The sequence below is a fragment of the Cyrtonyx montezumae genome, unplaced genomic scaffold (assembly GCF_038088225.1).
Source record: "Cyrtonyx montezumae isolate F1298 unplaced genomic scaffold, pur_monq_1.0 scaffold_3, whole genome shotgun sequence".
NCBI classification, from domain to species: Eukaryota; Metazoa; Chordata; class Aves; order Galliformes; family Odontophoridae; genus Cyrtonyx; species Cyrtonyx montezumae.
The window spans coordinates 28,233,806-28,253,299 of NW_027072034.1; the positions used below are offsets into that span (position 1 = coordinate 28,233,806).

The following is a 19,494-nucleotide window of genomic DNA, read 5'->3' on the forward strand; positions in this document are numbered from 1 at the left end:
TCTTGGTCTTTCTAGGTGCGCCGTGTGTGAAGCTCCTGCTATGGTAATAGCCGTTCACAGTCAAACAATTCAGATACCACCATGTCCTGAAGGCTGGAGTTCCCTTTGGATTGGTTACTCCTTTGTCATGGTAAGTGTACTGGGACATACTCTGAGCTGAGAAAAGCATTTATTTCAGGCATCTGATATACACTTCTGCTCTGGGAAAGCTAACTATATCACTTTAGGTCTCAGGAAGCATTAGACCTCTGCCTTTTCTGATTACTTGAGAACAATTCAGCCTAATTATTAAATGAGAATAGCACAACAGCAGTTTGTTGTTCATTTTTTGGGAAATGTATGAAGCATATTCTGTTGTTTACAGCTCCAACACAGAATCCAAATGTGCAATAAATGATGAAATGAGCAGAATTTTCTATGGTCTTTCCACATCTGTGTTGCAGCATCCTCCTCAGGCAGTAGCGTATCAGTGCCTGATATCTTCTTCCCATTTCTTTTCATAAATAAACCCTTATTTTTCAAATGGTATTTTTGATTGGTTATCAAGTTTCTTCAGCTTTATCTATGCTATGAAAACCAGCAGGGCCATGGAGTAGTCTGAGGAGCCTATCTGTAGTCCACTGTATTGGCTAGCACGTGGTAGGTATCTACAGCCTTTATCAGCATAGCCATAGTGATCTGTATGCCCTCTGGGCCAGAGAGCCTTCTGGCCTTATAATAGTACAGACATAGCTTGGGTTTCATTGTCAGCCCCGAGGGATTTCGGTGCATATAGCTGTCCTGAGGTTCATATTGGTGATGTGCTGTGCTGCCATTGAACTAGTCAACCCAGTGCGACCTTAGGAGCTCTTCAGCTCCACCTCCTCACTCCTCCTTGAGCAGAGGAACAAAACAACACACAAAACAGAGGATGAAGAGAGAAATGTGCAGAAGTATTTGTGCAAGAGAAATAACAGAAATTGTAGCAGGAATGGTGAAAAGTCCCTTTCTCACTGATGATTTTGCATTTTCCTAGCACACCAGTGCTGGAGCTGAGGGCTCTGGCCAGGCCCTGGCATCTCCTGGTTCCTGCCTGGAGGAGTTCCGCAGCGCTCCCTTCATTGAATGCCATGGCCGGGGAACCTGCAATTATTATGCAAATGCTTACAGCTTCTGGCTTGCCACTATAGAGAGGAATGAGATGTTCAAGTAAGTTCATGATTTATTTATTGGAATCTGAGACTCTGTCAAGCCTTGTCACTGAATAACAGAAGTATTCTTTGAGTGTAATACATGGTTCAAGTATTGGCTGTGCCCAGTGTGGTTAGTATATATAGTTACTGACTTTAATAACAAAAAGAAAAATTTTAATAGCTTTGTGGGGAATTAATGAGTGTATCTTCCATTAGTCTTTATCATTTGTTCATGGTGTTTTGCTCTTTGGCATAATCTAACAATGTTCTAATTCCTGCTATGTTTGATTGTATTCACTGAGTTGTAACTGGAAAAGGCTGACATCCTGATTAAAATTAAGTTAGAATGTAACATTAGAATGTAATAGAACCGCTTGAAATTAGTGCAGGTGTTGAACATAGAGAGGAATTTAAGTAAGCTGAACAGTTACTTACTGCTCTGCAATGGTGGAGGAAGTATGTCTGAATAAAATGTAGCTGAAGGCAGAGTTCTTAGGCATTTCTTCAGTCCTTCTAAGGTTCTAATTTCAGGAATTAAGTGGTAGTAGAATTTGTTCAGGTCTCTTGCACACAACTGTGTTTTTCAACACAATCTCATTTCTGTCTTCCAAATTAGACCAGCTCCCAGGTCTACAAAGCTTACCTGATTAACAAATACTTCTCTGGAGTGCAGGCAAGCATCCTCTTCCACAGTGTTCCAGGCTGCCACTTCAAGTTCACTTCATCTGTTTGTGTCTTCTGCTCGTAGGTGTGGCTGCTCCCTAGCCTGTCTCAGTCAAATTGAAGCAAGATGTTGACCCAGTTCTGACTGTTTGTCTATGAGATAATTGCCAAATAAATAGGTGGATGAGTTGAGCGCTGTGTCTGACAGTGACTGGGGCTGTGACAGTCTCATTAGTCAGAAAATCTACTAAAAGAGCCCATGTGTGAATTTTGGAGTGAGCACTGGCACTGTTGGAAGAAGGGAAGCTGGTCAGAAAAATGTAGTGGAGTCAGCACCAGAATTGTCTTCATTGATTCCTTCACAGAGACCTCTGAAGTCCATTTACCTTCCTGGCTACAAACTGTGTATTGAATTACTAAATCCTAGGTTAGGGTACCTGTTATGCTATGCTAATTCACAAGTACTCTTCAGTTTCCTATAAACTTATAATCCTTTTTTCAAGAAAAAAGTCAAATGTAAGCATACTTCTTGATTCAGCACAGCTTAAAGTGGCATGTGGCTGCGTGCAGAGTTTGCCTTGTCAACTGAAACCTTCCCATTTGTAGTAACAGTTGTTAATGGGTCTTTTCATTTCTTGATTTTTCATAGGAAACCGACTCCGTCAACTTTGAAAGCAGGGGATCTGCGCTCAAACGTTAGCCGTTGTCAAGTCTGTATGAGAAATACATAATGACTTTTGAATTTCAACTTATTTCACACAATATGGTGCTATTTGTTTAACAGCAATGAAGCCTAGACATATATCATATGTACCTCATTGTTGTCCAATATGAAAACAGTAAAGTGCCTTTTAGGAACTTGCATAACTAACACACACTGCTTTACTGGCCCTGTCCTTGCTGAAGAAGAAAAGAGACAACAAAGATAAGCTTCAAATGTTGACATGCCAAATGGCACTTTTGATCAAAAAATATATATTTTTTATATAAATGCAATGCACTGATAGAATAAAGAGTCAGCATTCATCCAGAAAAATGCAAAGGTGCTAGGAGGTATGCAGTTCTGCCTTATACTGTTGGACTCCCCTTTCTCATTCTTGTATTATATATTTAGATTCATTTTTCTTCCCCAGATGAGTTTGTTGATATCATTATTTAGATGTCTCAAAATCCCAGACTCCTGTGTATGTACTTATTGTTCCTTATTGTACAAAGCAATACTAATGTAAAAAAAAAAAGGAGTTTTGGGATTACAGACTGTGGCTAAGCAACAAATAACCATCTTTTCAAAGCATAGATTGCCATCCCGCGAACCTTTGCTTCTGATGTAGTCCTTAGTGCTATTGGTTTTAATGGGACTACACCTGGAAGAGACCTCTGAAATGGTCTCCCAAATAGGCAAGTAAGTGTTTCTGCTATGTTGGTACTATGCAGCTTCTTCATGCAGTAGAACAAACTTTCCTGTGGAATTAAGAATGATCCAGCAATGGTTAAGAAAAAAGTATATAAATGTGTTAGTAATTTATATAGATATCAACCATTAGGCTTTGAGTTTATCATTTCAAAAAGAAGCTTACAGAAGTTTTCTTCTTTGCAGTGTCATAAATTAGGTGTCAAATACCAAAATATGATGTGAAATGTTCATTTTATATAGGTCATTTCATTTCCAAATTTACAGAGACTGAACCCAGGTTAATAGCTATTTGTGTTTATTATAGTAAATCCTGCTTTGAGCTTATAGTCTTTATTCTGTATTTAATATTTTTCAGGGTTTTAAACACTACTCACACACTGAATGACTTGATTTTGAAAAGTATAAGGCCTTAATTTTGTTAATACTGTGCCAAAAAATTCTTTACAGTGGCCTCATTAATATTTCTAAGGAATTTCTATGCAACGATACCGATGTTTGAGCACATCGGCATCCAAAAGTGTTTTACAGACTATAATCATGCAGATACCAAAAGTTTTTTTTACAAATGCCAAGGCCTTTGTGTAATTTCTTAAACGTGTATTATTTCTTAAAAATTCAAGTTTGTAATAAAACTATTTGTGTAAAAAAAAAAAAGAAGGAAAGAAAAAGTTTCTACTAATTTGTTATTAGCCTTCATTTACAGCAGTGAACTGATTTTGAATAATAAGCCACCAATAAATGCACGAGCTTGATGCAAACACAGATTATTTTTGTTTTGCACATCTTGCAGATGTACAAAGCAGCTTCAAAAGGGGAAAGCAGGATACTGTACTGTCACACCTCAATTGTTAGTTGTGAGAACTGTACTGACAGACAAAGCGTGGGTCCTTCCACTGAATGTGTTTGGTGTTAACGTGTTACAGGAATATTCAAACTTCATTTTCAGCTCATGGGAAGTGATCAAGTTATACAATTTTATTTTTTTTTTAAACTCTTCCCTTGACTTTTCCAAGAACAAATCAGAAATAAATTATACAGGCTAAAAATCCAAGTGCATTGTGTAATTTTGCTCGTAGGCAGCAAAGGTCTATCTTTGCTGTGGTTGTCTGAAGCAGAAATGGGTTGTGCCATCTTTTTTTCCATGGCAAAAGCACATGATTTATTAATGCTGTGTTTTGCTCTCCCGGATTCATGAACAGGCTGCTGCTGTTGTTCTGAACTCACTTTCACTGCAATTCCTTGGGAATATTGGCTGGCCAAGTGACTGAGTGCCCCAGAAAAGAAATCAGCCATTCCCTTTAGTGCCGGTTCTTACTCTCGTGAAGGTTCTGACAGATGATCATTCTATTTATAAACGAGCAGTCCTCACAAGAGCCCTTTACTGGCCTGTAAAGTACAGTCTGTTTCTGTCTAATCAGCCTGGAGCGGGGTTTTGCAAAATGCTGCTTGTTTTTCAGAGGAAGAGGTGAATGTAGGGTGATTCCTCTTGTCTAGGAGGAATCAAGCAGACATACAGACCTTCTGCAACTCGGAAGATCCAAGCTGCCTCTCAGAGTTTTTAATTGCACTCTACAGCTTATCTGTGTGTCAGCTAGGTATTTGATTTGCCTGATTCGGATCATCTCTCTTGGTTTCTTAAAGTCCTGCATGTATGTTTAAATGAAAAAAATAATGCCTTTTGCTCATGGAGGGACTGCTCACTGCAGGTGGCTGTGTACTAACCTCTGTTTCCTTGAGGAGGAGTAGTTTGGAAACAAGATCCTTTGGGGGAAAAAGAAATCAATACTATTTGAATTAGTTTCATGTCTTACTTCTGTATTAATAAGACTTTATTCCATAACCTATGACTCATAAAATAACCTAAACCTTTATCATGCTAGAAATATTGTTTCTACTTCAGTCGGTGGTTTCACTTGTCAGTGTTAGTGAATGCAGAACAGATCTCCTGAAGATACTGTTCAGGTTGAGAGCCCTGAGTGTGGAGAGCCCATGAACTTTTAAGCAGCACAGGTGTGAAATCCTTTCTTATTTCCACAAGTTTGTAAGTGTCCCCCAGTCAGCCACTGGGGGCCAGCATTATCACTTCAGTACAGTTCGTTGTGTGAACAGGCAACTGCAAGCACATCCTTCCTAAAACTGTCCTATTTAAGCTTCAGTTTAAGGAAAATGCTCTCCTAAAGCAGTGTGGCTTGCTTAATAGGCCTGACTGTTTTTGAATGCAGTACTTGAAGAGTAACTTTCATGACCCAAATAAATACATTTCTCAAACAGCAGGTGGTGCCCTTGCTCTTTTAATGGTAAGATTGGTACTAACCACTTTAAACTAACAAATGCTGTGCTCTCTAACCCACTAACAGGTACAGCAGGGTGGCAGGGCTCTGTGTTTCTGAGTCTCTGTTTCTATGCAGAGACATTTGTGTTACCAGAAATTTTCTTATTCAAATAGGAACAGAGCAGCGTTCAGTAAAACCAACCAACTCCCACTCCCAAAACAGATTTTTTATATAGACCAAATAACCATACAATGCAATGAAGTAATTCAGAGTATGATCTGTTAGCCTCTGCATCCTTTCTGGCAGATGTTCATTCAGTTTAAATATTTTTTTCTTTTCCTTACTGGTATCTTCCTTGATGAAATACATTGTGTTGTGTTTTGTTGCTTTTTCTTCCCCCCCCCTGTGAAACATGTCTTCTGAAAACTACCTCCTTTTGGTAGGCTCCCTGAAAAGCAGTTGTATAAGCTATATCTTTTTATGCCTGAAATCTTAAACCTCTGATTTTCTGAGAGTTTCTTCTTCACCTTTCATGCTTTGGGAATAACCTACACTAAGTACCCAGGCCAAAATGCTAACATTTATAATGCACAAGGTGCTTGGGTCCCAGAAGATCCAGTATGCAGAACATATGGCACGAAGAAACACTCCTGGCAATTTGAAATCACAGCTCTCTTGGTATCTCCGTACAGAGAAACTGTGGTGCCCCATCCCTGGAGGTGCTCAAGGCCAGGTTGGATGGGGCCCTGGGCAGCCTGTGCTGGTGGGGGCAGCCCTGCCCACAGCAGGGTATGGGGCTTGTTGGGCTTTGAGGTCCCTTCCAAACAAGGCTGTTCTGTTTCTATGAACCTATGATTCCATATTCTCTGTTGTTTGTTCTACTCATGGGGTTTGTCAGATCATGTCTGCACTGTGGCATTCAGGTGGAATTTAGCAGCTTTTCTGTTGACGCTGCAGTGGAGTTACCTCTGTCTCTGCTGTCCACATAGCAGCAATGGCGTGCTGCCAGTGCATTTCTACTTATTCATACAGAAATAATCTTTCCTATGAAGTTCACATTCTGAATAAGATAACACAGTGAGAAAATGAGACCAGTGTGGATGCTTAAATGCATACATCATTTTCAGGCTAATGCAGAGACTGGTGGGGGACTAGGATGTAATTAATCATTATTAAGAAAAGAGGCATCCAGTAGCACGCCGATGCATTCAGCCTCAGTTTTCAGATTGAGGTAAGAGCGTAGAGAAAAGGAAATGATTCCATCCATTTATTGTAGTATATTTAATATGAACTCAATATTGTAAATTTCTGATATTGGGAAGATCAGTACAGTCTGATTATAAATCAAAATAATATGCAAATGTAATTACAGAACCATAGAATTGTAGAGGTTGGAAGGGACCTCTTGGGATCATCAAGTCCAACACACGTGTTGCTAACAGCTGAGCAAAAAGCACACGTTACTTGTGAAAGAGATACTAACAGTCAGAAAAATGTAAAAAAAAATATGCATGCTTTATAATAATTCAGAGTAGCAGAAGAAATTCCCTCCTAAAAATGCAAAGAAAGACTTGTGGTTTGGTTATTTCTTTTTAGCCAATGATGTGTGTGTTGTGTTTCTTGAAGTGTTAATACATATGGGGTGATAAATCAGTAATAGTGCACATGAGCATGGTAATATTTCCTATGGTAAAGATGTCTCACCCAACTGGGATTACCGACACCATCTCTTGTTTTCACCTCTCACCATAAGAGGATATTACTCTGAGCTGAATATTTTTACTTACATGCATTGTTGATCTCTAAATATATATTCCTTCTTGTTGTCTTCAACCCAAAGAGAACAGAACACAACGTTTTTGTAAACAAATGGGAGATTTACAAATGCCTGAATGTTTTGGTTTCACATATGCTAGAAAGCTGCCTTTATTTTCTCCTGGCTCTCAGCAGTCAGCTGTATTTATTGTAATTGGCATGCAGAGGACAGAAGATTTGACAGAGTGAAAGTTATAGATGGAACACGATCATCTGATGCTCTGTCAACTTCTGTCTCGCCTAAGAAAACATGTTACGTTTCATGCAGAATCATGGCAGGCTTCATTTGTCATCTCAGCTGCACGGGGTATGATTTACATCGTAGTAAATAAGCATGTACAATGGCCCAGGCGGGGGAGAAAGCCCTTGTAGAGCAGTTGAAAGAGCATTGATCAAACCTTTTTATTACTCTTAGTGCACTGCTTTTATATTGGTATAATTCACTGTATTCTTTCTCTAGAATATCCCTCCCAGGCTTTTGCCACGGTGGTTATTTCTCACCACCAGACCTTGGAGGGAGTTCAAAGTGGAGAGTGTTGGCACATGCCCAGTGCCAAAGCTTTTGTGATCTTTGTGAGCATCATGGTGGGCAGTGGAAGATGCTAGCCTCTTCTTATTTCCTCTAAATAATTATAGCAGCATGTTTTCCAGACTAATTTTGGAAACGAACCTATTTGCAAGATGTGATCAAAGTGGCAATCAGATCACGGGGACTTGAAACACAACCACATGAATCACATGTCAAGAATTGTTTCTGTGTACCCCCTTGAAAAATGTTTCTGGGAATTCCCACACTATCTGTGACGCTCAGGCACTGGCTCCCAGACAAGTCGCAGTGAGAAAGGGTTTGTATCTGCGCAGAGATTTACTGCCTATTGCCATAGCACGACAAATATTCTGCATCATCTGCATGATTTTGGGACTGAGGACATAGACAGGTAAGTAGGTATGTACCTGGTGGAAGTGAATGTGAATGGCTCTCAGTAGCACAACAGGCATGTCTGGGAATGAAAGGTTGGCTTCTTCTCATTTCCAAACAGATGAGCTTTTTCCTCATCCCTCGAGGTGCTCAAGGCCGGGTTGGATGAGGCCCTGCGCAGCCTGAGCTGCTGGGGGGCAGCGCTGCCCACAGGTGGGCTTTGGTGTCCCTTCCAACCCAAACCATTCTGTGATTCTGTGATTTTTCACACATTTTCTGGCCACATTTCATCAGCACTTGGGGTCTGCCTAGTGTCTGTGATCACAAGTGTTTGTAACACCATCCCGACCTGTCAGCGTTTTCCCTGCACTAAGAAAAGCAGTTAGCCCAAGGCAATGAGTGATGCACCCTGTCTTACTCTCAGCCTCCCTTTGCCAATAATAAACACGTAAAAAGGAAGGGGACTGCTGGCATTCCAATAAAAAGAAGCTGCAGCTCTCCTCCTCTGCTCCGAGATAAACATTTCTTCAGGGAAAGATAGTGAACTCTCTCATTAAGGAGGGAAGAAACCTGCAATAGAAATGTAAGAAAATGGGTGATATATTCACATTGTAACTACAGTTGCTCAGCATAAGAAAGGCAGTATCTGAAACGCTATAATCACCCATAGTTGTGGGGTAAAGCTGGGGATTTCTTAACAGGATGGCTACAGAATTTATGAAGGTGAAACTGAAAAAAAAACCCAAAAAAAACACAGAGTAAACAAATTGGCTGAGTAGACTCTCTGTAAACACAACCTTATACATCTGAAATAAAAGTCATGTGCTGATGCCAGTGATGGCTAGTGGTGCAAACCAGATGTACAGAGTTTCCTACAGGATGACACCGTGATCTGAGGACCAGAGATACAAAGAGGATCATTGAAATTCTGCTCAGGTGAGGTGCCCCAGAGCACCTGTGTGCTTTCAGCTACAGCCACTCAGAAAACTGAACAATGGTCAAAGCCTGGGAGTCTGAAATTGCATTTGTGTCAGGATCTGGGAGCTGTGGCCAAGTGCTTGATTAGCTCATAGGAAAAGTCAGAGCTCTTCTAAGTAACTTTAGTACCAACGCTGTTTTTTTCCTGGTCTACTGTGGTCAGAGAAACCTAGCCAACACATGTAGATTAATAACTGCTAATAAGTAGATTTCTTTTCAGGAACACACAGTACAGTGGAAATTTTTAACTTCTTTTCTTCCAAGCAAATTGCAGAGGATCACAGAGAGGGGGGGAGAGGTTTTGTAGTTGTTTGTTTGCTTTTGCAAGACACAGAACATGACCCCTCAGGAATGTGTAGGAGAGGAAATGAAAAGCAGACGTGGGAAGCTGAAAAAGCAGCACTTCTCCTCTATCATTAAGTGTATAATAAGGTAGATTACATCAGTTGTTGGCCTAGTCTCCCTGGTGAACAGGTGTCATAGCTACAGTACTGTCTAATCAAATATTAACTCCTCATGTGGCAGCAAGTGCTAAGAGAAGGCACGTGTAAAATCATCTGCCTCCGTTTCCACACAGCCCACTCTTCTGTGGGATACTGGGCTTCCATAAAGGACATTCCTGTCATGTTTATGGAGTGAAACTAATTTAAAACACGATTGTATAGACTTGTGACAACCAATTTTTTTTCCACTTCCTGTAAGAAAATGCATTGGATACGAACATATGTCCAGCCACAAATACAGACAAATTGTTCTAAAGGAAACCCGTAGGAATTTAGAAGCAAATATCCCCCAGTCATTATTTAGAATAGACTGATACACAAGCTTTTTGATGCAACAGCAAGTAAATACCATCGCTCTCTTTTTACAAGCAGGAAATGGAAGATGGAATAACTTGTAGTAAGGAAGGAAGAGAGTTGGTCTTGTAACTCCTGGGCCAGTTCTGCCCCTACTTGATCATGCCCTGCCCCAAACTGTCTGACACTGCTGAGTATTGGCCAAAAAAAGAGAGCTTTTGCACATTCCATTGCACATGTTAGACTTCTTCATACATGTACACAGAATACCAACAGGTGCAGCAGTTGCAGCTGGATCAGATGTACAGGCTGGATGTCAAATAACTCAAGTCCTTTTGTGTTTCCGTCACTTTCTTGGAGAAGAAAATCACTGAAGCATGTATTCAAAGTAAAGCCTCCAAAGCAAACCAATGATAGGTGAAATGAAGCAAGAAAATAGATATATGTATGTAACAAAGAAAAGCAGCATATTACTTCTTTTCTTTGGGCTCCAGGAAAAGTCAGTATTGAAGAAGCAGCAATGAATGGAAGAGGATGCTCTTAGGTGAGAATCCTGAGGTAGGGACCACTACCAGTGCCCTCCTTGATCCATTCCAGCACTTCTTTTTCTGTGATAAGAAATGTGAAACTCCTACACACAGTTCGAAGGAAGGGACTGAGAAATGTTCCCATTTAATAGAGAAGGGACTTTGCACACTGGGTGTATGTTGACCGTAAAAAATATATATATTCTGGAGATTCCTTTATAACTATCAAAGGAGGGAGATTTGGAGTTGGTTGGTTGTGGTTTTTTTTGTTCGTGTTTTGTTTGTTTGTTTGTTTGTTGCGCTAGAAATGTTGGTGCAAAAGTATGTTGAGACGTGGTAAAGTTGCCCTGTTGTTTGATGGGAGTGCCTGGGCTGGTGAGACTGAAGAACTGAGGCATGTTCCAAGCTGTGTTATCACTTACTGAAAAGAAAAGCACATCTGTTGTCCGTTTCTGTAGTTTCCTATGATCAAATATTTTCTTTTTATGTTCTACTGGAATTCTTATTTGGGATAACATATATATGTGTTATCATCAATTATTTTACACAGATCTTACATCTAGGAACAATTATCCCCCTTTCTATTACTCATCCAAAACATTAAAATTCAGCTGACAGAAAGAAGAACCTGATGCATAGGAGTTCCGAAGTCCTGTTCTACAGTTTTTAATTCCCCAAAGGAAGGTGGGAGCTGTGCCAAGAGCTGGAGAGACCTAGGTGTGAATTCTAGCTCTGACTCAGCTTCACCTTGAACAGAGACCCAGGCACGGGCTGTTCCCTCTCCCCCTCACTTCCTTTTGGAAAGATGCCCAGAGGCACAGGAAAGGGCTCTGGCAGGTCTGCGAGCGGGGTGCTCAGACAGGTGGGTGCGTTGCAGTGTGAATTTGCTCTGGGAGCAGGGCCTGGCCAAGGTGTGTGGCCTTCAGGCACAACAGCTGCCTGCCCCACAGTGCACATACAGCCGACGTCATCCCACCCTGCTTTGGGTTGGTGGGAGCACAGCTGGTGAGGCTTGAGAGCCCTGAAAAATCCCTGCTGAGAAAGATGGCCAGAAGAAGCTCTACTAAGGCACCTGTTGGTGATAAAGCTATGAGAATAACTGAAGTGTTTCCTTCATCCTCTACTGCATCAGCATAATCCCGTGGGTGCTGTACTGGGACAGAGCCAGGGAAGGAGGCAAGGCTCCTTGAACTCAGCCTTCTGGAACTGAGACCAGTAAGCACTTGTCATTGGTTTTTGTTAACACAAAATATTGTAGTGAGCTCTTGCTATTCTAAGTATTGTGGGGAAAACAAAGCATTCATCTGCCTCCTCTGGCAATTTTCATAGCTCCCGAGACTAATCTTTGCTGTCAGGTAGCTGGATCGCTTGTTCCTCCTTACAGCTGTGAGCCTTCTTAAGTTTGGTATTGAAGGTGCAGGCTTCAGACTGACTGCAAAGAGCATCCTGTATGTCTTAATCACTTGCTAGAATCACTCACCTTCTGCAAGCTGCGCAGTGCTGCACTGAAAAGCACAGAGAGGACAGCACTGTGACTCCAGCGTTCATATTCTCTGTGGATGTGCTGACAGAAATGTAGTGCCCTTAGCAAAAGGCACCAAGAGCAGGCTCTGCTGGGATCCCTTTGAACCCATGGCCCCTTCCTGCATTTCATATTCAGTGTCTGCTGTGAGTTGATCTAGATTTTAAACCAGCAATTCTGTTCTAAACCAGCAATACTGTTGGTGGGTCTTGGAGGGCTGCTTAAAAAAGGAAGAAACACAGAATAGGGTTGTTCTCTTGCTTTCTCAGGTAGAAGTGGAGACTCATTACCAGCAGAGATTTTGCTGCTGTGAACTTGCCCTGATGGGACGGGTTTTAGCACTTAATCCTTTTGCTGCTCCTGTTATAACAATTCCTAGAATATGACAGTACTAACAGGATGTTTTTCATAGAGATTAAGAAGGATTATTCATTTTAGTGACTCATCTCCAGCCAGTCCATTGTTGAAACTGTGGCTGGTTGTACAGTGTGTTGTCCTGATGAAAGGAAAGTAAGCTGGAGAGACCTACTGCTTTCCTGCCACTATCTAGTCCGAACTTTGCTCTCTGTTATCTACATAGCAGTTAAAAATCTCAGCAAACTCTCTTTGCTGCCTCCCATGTGTTGCCATAAGCATCTGTCTCTCACTGTCCTTCTTGGGCTGCTCAGAGACAGACCCACATGCCAGGCAGTGTCTGCTCCTAAGTTTTGTTTCAATGCTGTAGAGTTAGTGTGCCAGCACTACATGCACGCCTCCTCCAGTACTGCTGGGAAGTTCGTGCTGTCAGCAGAAGGGCCCAAGAATATTTTCTTCAGCAGAAGAAATCCTCTCTTGACAAAGTGACAGGAGCAGTGGGGTATCAAGATACCTTGGTTTCCTATGGCAAGGTGGGAATTATGATGCCGAGTGAGGCTTTCTGCTCCAACGTTCCTCTGCTGCATACACAGAAAATTTGCCCCTTTCCTAAGGACAAAGCATAAACTTAATTGAATTCATTTTCTGCCCTCCAAGTCTGCTTGGGTTAGTTTTAAATCACGAGGGCACACAACAAAAGCCTTTGCCTTTGCAACAAAAGTAAACAGCCCAGCTTGCAGTGCCTCTGTTAATACTTCCTGGCACAACTGAACAGCTTCCTATTTTTTCCTTATCTCCAAGGGTTTCTCTGTGAGAAGGTTGCCATTTAAATGTTTCCTAGTTGGCAAAGTCATTGCCTTTCTAAGAACTGCTTCTAGACTTCCAGTTAACCAAGTCTTCTTCAGGCTTGTCACCATTCTGCTTTATGTCCATGACTTGCAAGAATATATATATCTTTTTAAAGTACAATAAATGCATCTATTTCAGATAACATTGTAGGGAGATGTTCTCTAAGTAGGTAATTGCACCCAGTAACCAAAGTAATTTTCTCACATTTCACCATAATGGAAAAAAGAACTCTTGGATGAATAATTTTTCTGTTAAGCATGAAGTATGAGTTCTTTTGACATCATTGACATGGTACAAGCTGCCATCTGCGTATCCTGAAAAAGCACCTGGCTTGCTTCCTCACCTGCTGCTCTGTCCTTTCTTGATGACCACATCGAGGCATACTGTACGCACAAAAACATCATGAAATGCCAAATTTTTGACCTTACATAATGACATTTTGCAATACAATTGATCAGCCTTGTTTCACAGGTGGAGGAGAGAAGGCAAAGATTTCGATATTTAAAGGGAACTTATAAAGAAATGAAGACTGACTTTTTAAACAATGAGCTGATAATGTTAGGAAAGGGGGAATGATTTTAAACTAAAGGAGGGGAAATATAGGTCAGATGTTAACAGGAAAGTGAGGTGCTGGTACAAGTTGTCTAGGGAAGCTGTGATGCTCCATCACCTGGGGTGCTCCAGGCCAGGTTGGATGGGACCCTGGCAAGCCTGAGCTGGGGGGGGGCAGCCCAGCCCACAGCACAGGGTGGGACTGGCTGGACTGTGAGGTCCCTTCCAAACCAAACCATTCTGTGACTCTATGAAAATGCTGTGGGCTAGGAGAAAAGTTAGAGCCCTCACACATTGTATACAGACTACTAAGTCACAGCCTGAACCACTGATAGAGCATCCGAAGGAAAAACCCAGTCAGCCCTGGGAGCACAGGTAAAGGCAATTCACCTGTGCAACTGGAAGGGGTGGAGCCTCATTTAAGGGCTGACTGCCACTGCACTGAAGAAGGGTATCTCATTAGAGATTCCTTCTTCTGGAGTTCTTTTCTTGTGAGCCTAGTCCTTGGAGACCTGTGAGTATTCATTTTCCTTCCTTATGTAAAATCTCCTTGTTTCTGCTGGTCCCTTTGCCTTTACACACATCCAGTGCTGCAGTCTGAGGCCATGTCCATAACACCCACTGTTGTCCTTGCGCCCACAATTGCTGCTAGAATTTTAGGGCTGTATTAAAGTATTTGTTCTGAGGAATGTTAAGGGATCATAGGAAAATTCTACATTGATATCATGATTCAAAGCTGGTAAAGTGCTTGATCTTACATGTGTTATTTGATACACTTCTATGCATAGATCACTAAGATCACATTAGAGTGTTGAAAAACTTGTCCTTCAAATTAACTACTGGGGTAATTAATTCACAGTGGACTGCATGCATGTCTCACATTGGTGTATTGCTGATTTTCTAATACATCAAGATTTTCCTTCCACGCCAGGACCTTCTTAGATGGGATTGTGATCCTTAGATACATTCATATGAACCTGAAGAGGTCTTGGGTACTGCAGAAGAATTGCCAAGTCATGGCCTGAACCATTCAACCATTGGGTTGAACACCAGGTGAGAAGGCATGGCTAATCCATAGGGCTCAGGTGCAAGCAATGCACCTGAGAGATCAGAAAGGGTGGAGCCTGGGTCCTCCCCTCCTCACCCTCATTTAAGGGTTAACAGCCAAGGGAGTAGCATTTTTCTGAATAGAGGTTGTATTCCCCTTGAGATGTCACTGGCTGTTGGAAGGGTTGAGATAATTTATCTTCTTTGTTATTTTCTGTTATTCCATAGCACTTGCATCCTAGTAGAAGGCACTATTATCTCCTTGTTTTGCCTCATAGGTACCAAAGAAAAAGAGGGTGACATTGGTAGTTATCAGCTGTCCTGCTTTCCTTCTTTGTGGCTGCTTTCTGAGGTTCCTGCTGTACTGCTCGCTCTCTTGGAATCAGAAAGGCTGTTTCAGTGCTCACTGGAACTCCAAGGGGTCTGCATTATAATCAAGTGGCAAGAAGGCATTTCATTTGGTGCAGTAACCAGGAAGCTCACAGGTCAGTTTAAGTCTTTATAATGAATTTGCGAGTTTTTCCTAATTTAGATTGAAGCAAGGTTCACAAACTGTAATAAGAAAACTAAGTATTATTTAGCAACCTTAGACCAGGCAGACTTTTTCTAGAAAGGGATGCATTTTGCAGCAAATTGTTTGCAGACTACAGCTGATGGCTTAATTTCCATTTCTTTCAGTGAACAATAGGACACATGGCCAGCTGGGATTTACTAGACACTTCCAAAACATCGTTATTTCCAGTTCGAAATGCAATCCACTGTGAAGTCAAATCCTGCAGTGAGACTGCTGAGACTTTACACTCCGCCAGAGTAAAGGCGCTGCCCTGATCGCATGTAGTCCAACTGGAGCCATGTCTGGGAGAGGAAACTGAGCGGAGACAGGGCGGGCTGGAAACTCTGTCCCTGGTCATTGTGTTTACGGCTGCTATAAAAAGACTTGAGTCAATTATGAATTTTGTCAGAACATTCTAATACAGATAGAAGGAGAAGGTCAGCTTGAAAATAGCTCCTATTTATTTGTCTGTCGTTGCTCATAAGAAATTATGCACATGCACCAGATGCTAGATTGGCTGTGCCCTTTGTTCATAACACAGGCAATTAAAACAAAAAGAAGAATGCCCGGGTGGTATACTTTTAATAATCCTGAAGATTAGCAACTAATCCCAAATCAGAATGAATTTTCCATCAGCATGACTTGTAGATCTGTCGTTTTAAATCTTGCCTAGTGAAGTGCATTACCCTGAAGAATGTCCATGGACTGCAGAAAAAAATCCAGGATCAGTGATGGAAAAATAAAGACTAAACATTGGAAGGTGTTGTACTGGCAACTTCTAGGTGTTAGCACACTAAATTTAGCTCTACCTCTACTCTCATCTACAAGGTACATAGCTTTGAGAAGGCGGTAAATATCCATCCATCTTCATTTCTATTCACTTTTTGTTAGAATTATAGAATTCTTAAAGCTGGAAGGGATCTTCAAAGGTTATCTAGTCCAGCTCCCCTGCAACAAACAGGGACAACACAACTAGATCAGGATACCCAGGGCCCGATCTAGCCTGGCCTTGAAAATCTCCAGGGACAGGGCATCAACCACATCTCTGGGCAACTTGTTCAGGTGTCTCTCCACCCTCACTGTTAAAGACTTTTTCCTTATATCCAACCTCAATCTACTCTCTTTAAGTTTGAAACCATTTCCCCTTGTTCTATCACCACAGCCCCTGCTAAACTGTGTCCTCTTTTTTTCCTGTAGCTCTCCTTTACACGTTGAAAGTCTGCTATCAGGTCACCATGAAGTCTTCTCTTCTCCAGGCTAAATGGCCCCAGCTCTCTCAGCTTGTCCTTGGATAGTTGATGCATCCCTTTAATCATTTTTATGGTCCTCCTCTGGGTGCTCTATGACAAGATGCAGTATTCCAGGTGAGGCCTCACTAGTGCAAAGAAGAGGGTTAGGGTCACCTCTCTTGACCTTCTGGCTTCTTTTGATACAGCCCAGGATAAGCTTGGCTTTTGTGTCCAGTTTTCCATCCACCAGTACTCTTTTTTGGCAGGGATGTGCTCCATACTTCTGTCCCTCAGCTTGTATTGGTAGTGGAAGTTGCCTCAACCCAGGTGAAGACTGTGCTTGTTGAACAGTCTGATGTTTTTGTGGGCCCACTGCTTGAGTCTGTCTGTGTCCCTTTGGATGGCATCCTGTCCCTCAGGCATTTCGACTGTACCCCACAGCTTGGCATCATCGGCAAATTTGGTGAGGGTGCCTTTGCCCCCACTGTCAATGGTATTGATGGAGCTGTTAGATAGTATCAATCCTAGTACTGTCCCCTGAGGGGCACCGCTCGTCACTGATCTCCATCCAGATGGAGCTATTGACCATCACTCTCTGGACTCGATCCTGCAGCCAGTTCTTCATCCACTGAACAGTCCACCCATAAAATCTGAATCTTTCCAATTTGGAGAGAAGGGTATTGTGGGGAGCTGTGTCATAAATATTACTGAAGTTGAGACATGATATCAGTGGCTCTTCATTTGACCACTGATGCAGTGACATCTTCATGAAAGGCCACAAGGTTGGTCAAGCAGGATTTGATTTGGCGAAGCCATGCATGGTTCTCATGTATCACCTCCCTGTCTTACAAGCGCCTTAGCGTAGTGTCCAGGAAGATCTGTTCTGTGATCTTTCCTGCCACAGAGGTGCCTCTGATGGGTTGGTGGCTCCTGATGTTTTCCTTTCTACCCTCTTAAAAATGGATGTGATGTTGCCTTTATTCCAGTCACCAGGGATTTCACCTGACCTCCATGACTTCAAATATCATGAGTGGCTTAGTGACTACCTCAGTGAGTTCCCTTAGGACTCTGGGATGCTTCTCATCAGAACATGTGTATGTTTCAGGTACTTCAGGTGGTCACAAACCTGATCTTTGCTTATGGTGGGAAGGATGTTGCTTCCCTGATCCCCTCCTTCCAAACCAAACATATGAGGGCTGTGTGACAAGCAGTTACCATTGACAGGCTCCACTTGTCCATGTGGCTTGTAGTATACACAAGGCTCACTTTGCTGCCTTGGTCTCTGTCACCCATAGACTTTCTACTTGCTCATGAATGTTCCACACCAGTCTAATAATACCAAGCCTTACTGCCACATCATTGCAAATTACAGCTATCACAAATATTTCTGAATAGTTGTTAGGTGTGTTGAGTGCGAAGATTTGGGCTTTTGCCTGGGTACTTGAAATTGGGGTAAAATTATTCTGCCTCTCTGATCCTATAGAGATGCAAGTGTTTGAGGGGAGTCATTTTCTTGAGAAAATGGAAGAAAAAATCCTCTATTCAGGGCACACTTCTGCAGATTTTGTTGTTTGAACACTGCCAATGTAGCTTGAAACACAAAAGAGAAAGTCCTAATTTTCTGCTGGTGGCTCACAGGTACCTGAGGCCACAGCCAGTGCAAGACTGAGGTGCTGGTGCAGATGAAATCCAAAACTGAACCAGAATTATTTTGTTTCAGAATTAATTACCATAGAATCATTGAAAGATCTGAGTTGGAATTTTTGTCCAACTCTCCTGCAATGAACAGAAGCACCTACAGCTGGATCAGGGTGCTCAGAGCCCTGTTCAGTGTGACCTGGAATGTCTCCAACTTATGTGTTTTGTGATTCCACAATTCTAACGAACAATACTAGGCACTGGAGCGTGAAGAATATTCCTCCTGTTCAGATGCATTCCTATTCAGTTTTGTGCTTGTAATGAGTCCTGGTTGAGCACAGTAAGCCGGACCTGTGCATCTCGACCACTAGCATAAACTAGTGTACAGTCTGTTGACTCAAAATTACTTAGATATAGCAGAGACCATTGCTCCTTTTTGTTGATTTTTAACTGTGAATGGCAACTTTATCAACACAGTGCGGATCACTGTATTTCAATGCTCCCTCTCAAAAGAGTCCAGCTAAAAGTTCCATTTTTATCTCAGTCACCACAGTTCACCGTCAGCATTTCTTGCAGACTGGAGCATGACTTCAAGAGTACATTTTGTTTCTAATGTGGTGTTCCTTCTTTAAAGCTCTGTAATCGTTTTAAATTTTATCGGCCATTCACTGTGACTGGTTACATTTCTTTGATTCCTGCAGCTTCCTCTCTCTCCTTCCTTCTCCATGTTATCACTGATCGCCACTGACATTCTTTGTTCCTGCCAAGATTTTAAACGTTTATTCTGAGAATTTCTTTATTACTCTGGACCTTTTTTTAAAAACAAAAAAACAAAACAAAACAAAAAATCACCAGAAACATTTCATTGATCACTGCTATTAAACCACGGTTTTTTATTCAGCATCTAAGAAGTAGTTCTTGAATGTTTCCTGGTGTGCTTTTTTAAAACATCTTCTCACTTAAAATACACATACCAGTCTACTGTGTTGCCAGTTAGTCTAAGCATTAAAAAATGTCTCCTAAAAGCTTGATATGATGTAATATTTGTTAGTACCCGTACTAAGTCAACTAAATTTGTTGAGAGGATGGTTACTAATGTTCACAAAAGCCTAAATCAGAAGTTATTTTTTTCTGTTCATCAAGATGAGCTCTCTTGTCTTCACCTTCTATGACTGTTTTAAGGACTTTGTAG

At 41.6% G+C, this 19,494-nt stretch overlaps 1 protein-coding gene across 1 annotated transcript in view; it reads left to right on the top strand.

The window, feature by feature from the left end:
- Positions 1–4,007, top strand: part of COL4A1 (collagen type IV alpha 1 chain) — a 106,483-nt gene extending 102,476 nt beyond the window's left edge. The window contains exons 50-52 of the mRNA XM_065741010.1: positions 16–130; positions 1,016–1,188; positions 2,485–4,007. Coding sequence (XP_065597082.1) covers positions 16–130; positions 1,016–1,188; positions 2,485–2,566 — 370 coding nt within the window. The 3' untranslated portion in view covers positions 2,567–4,007. The remainder of the gene's footprint in view (positions 1–15; positions 131–1,015; positions 1,189–2,484) is intronic.
- Positions 4,008–19,494: the final 15,487 nt, after the last annotated feature.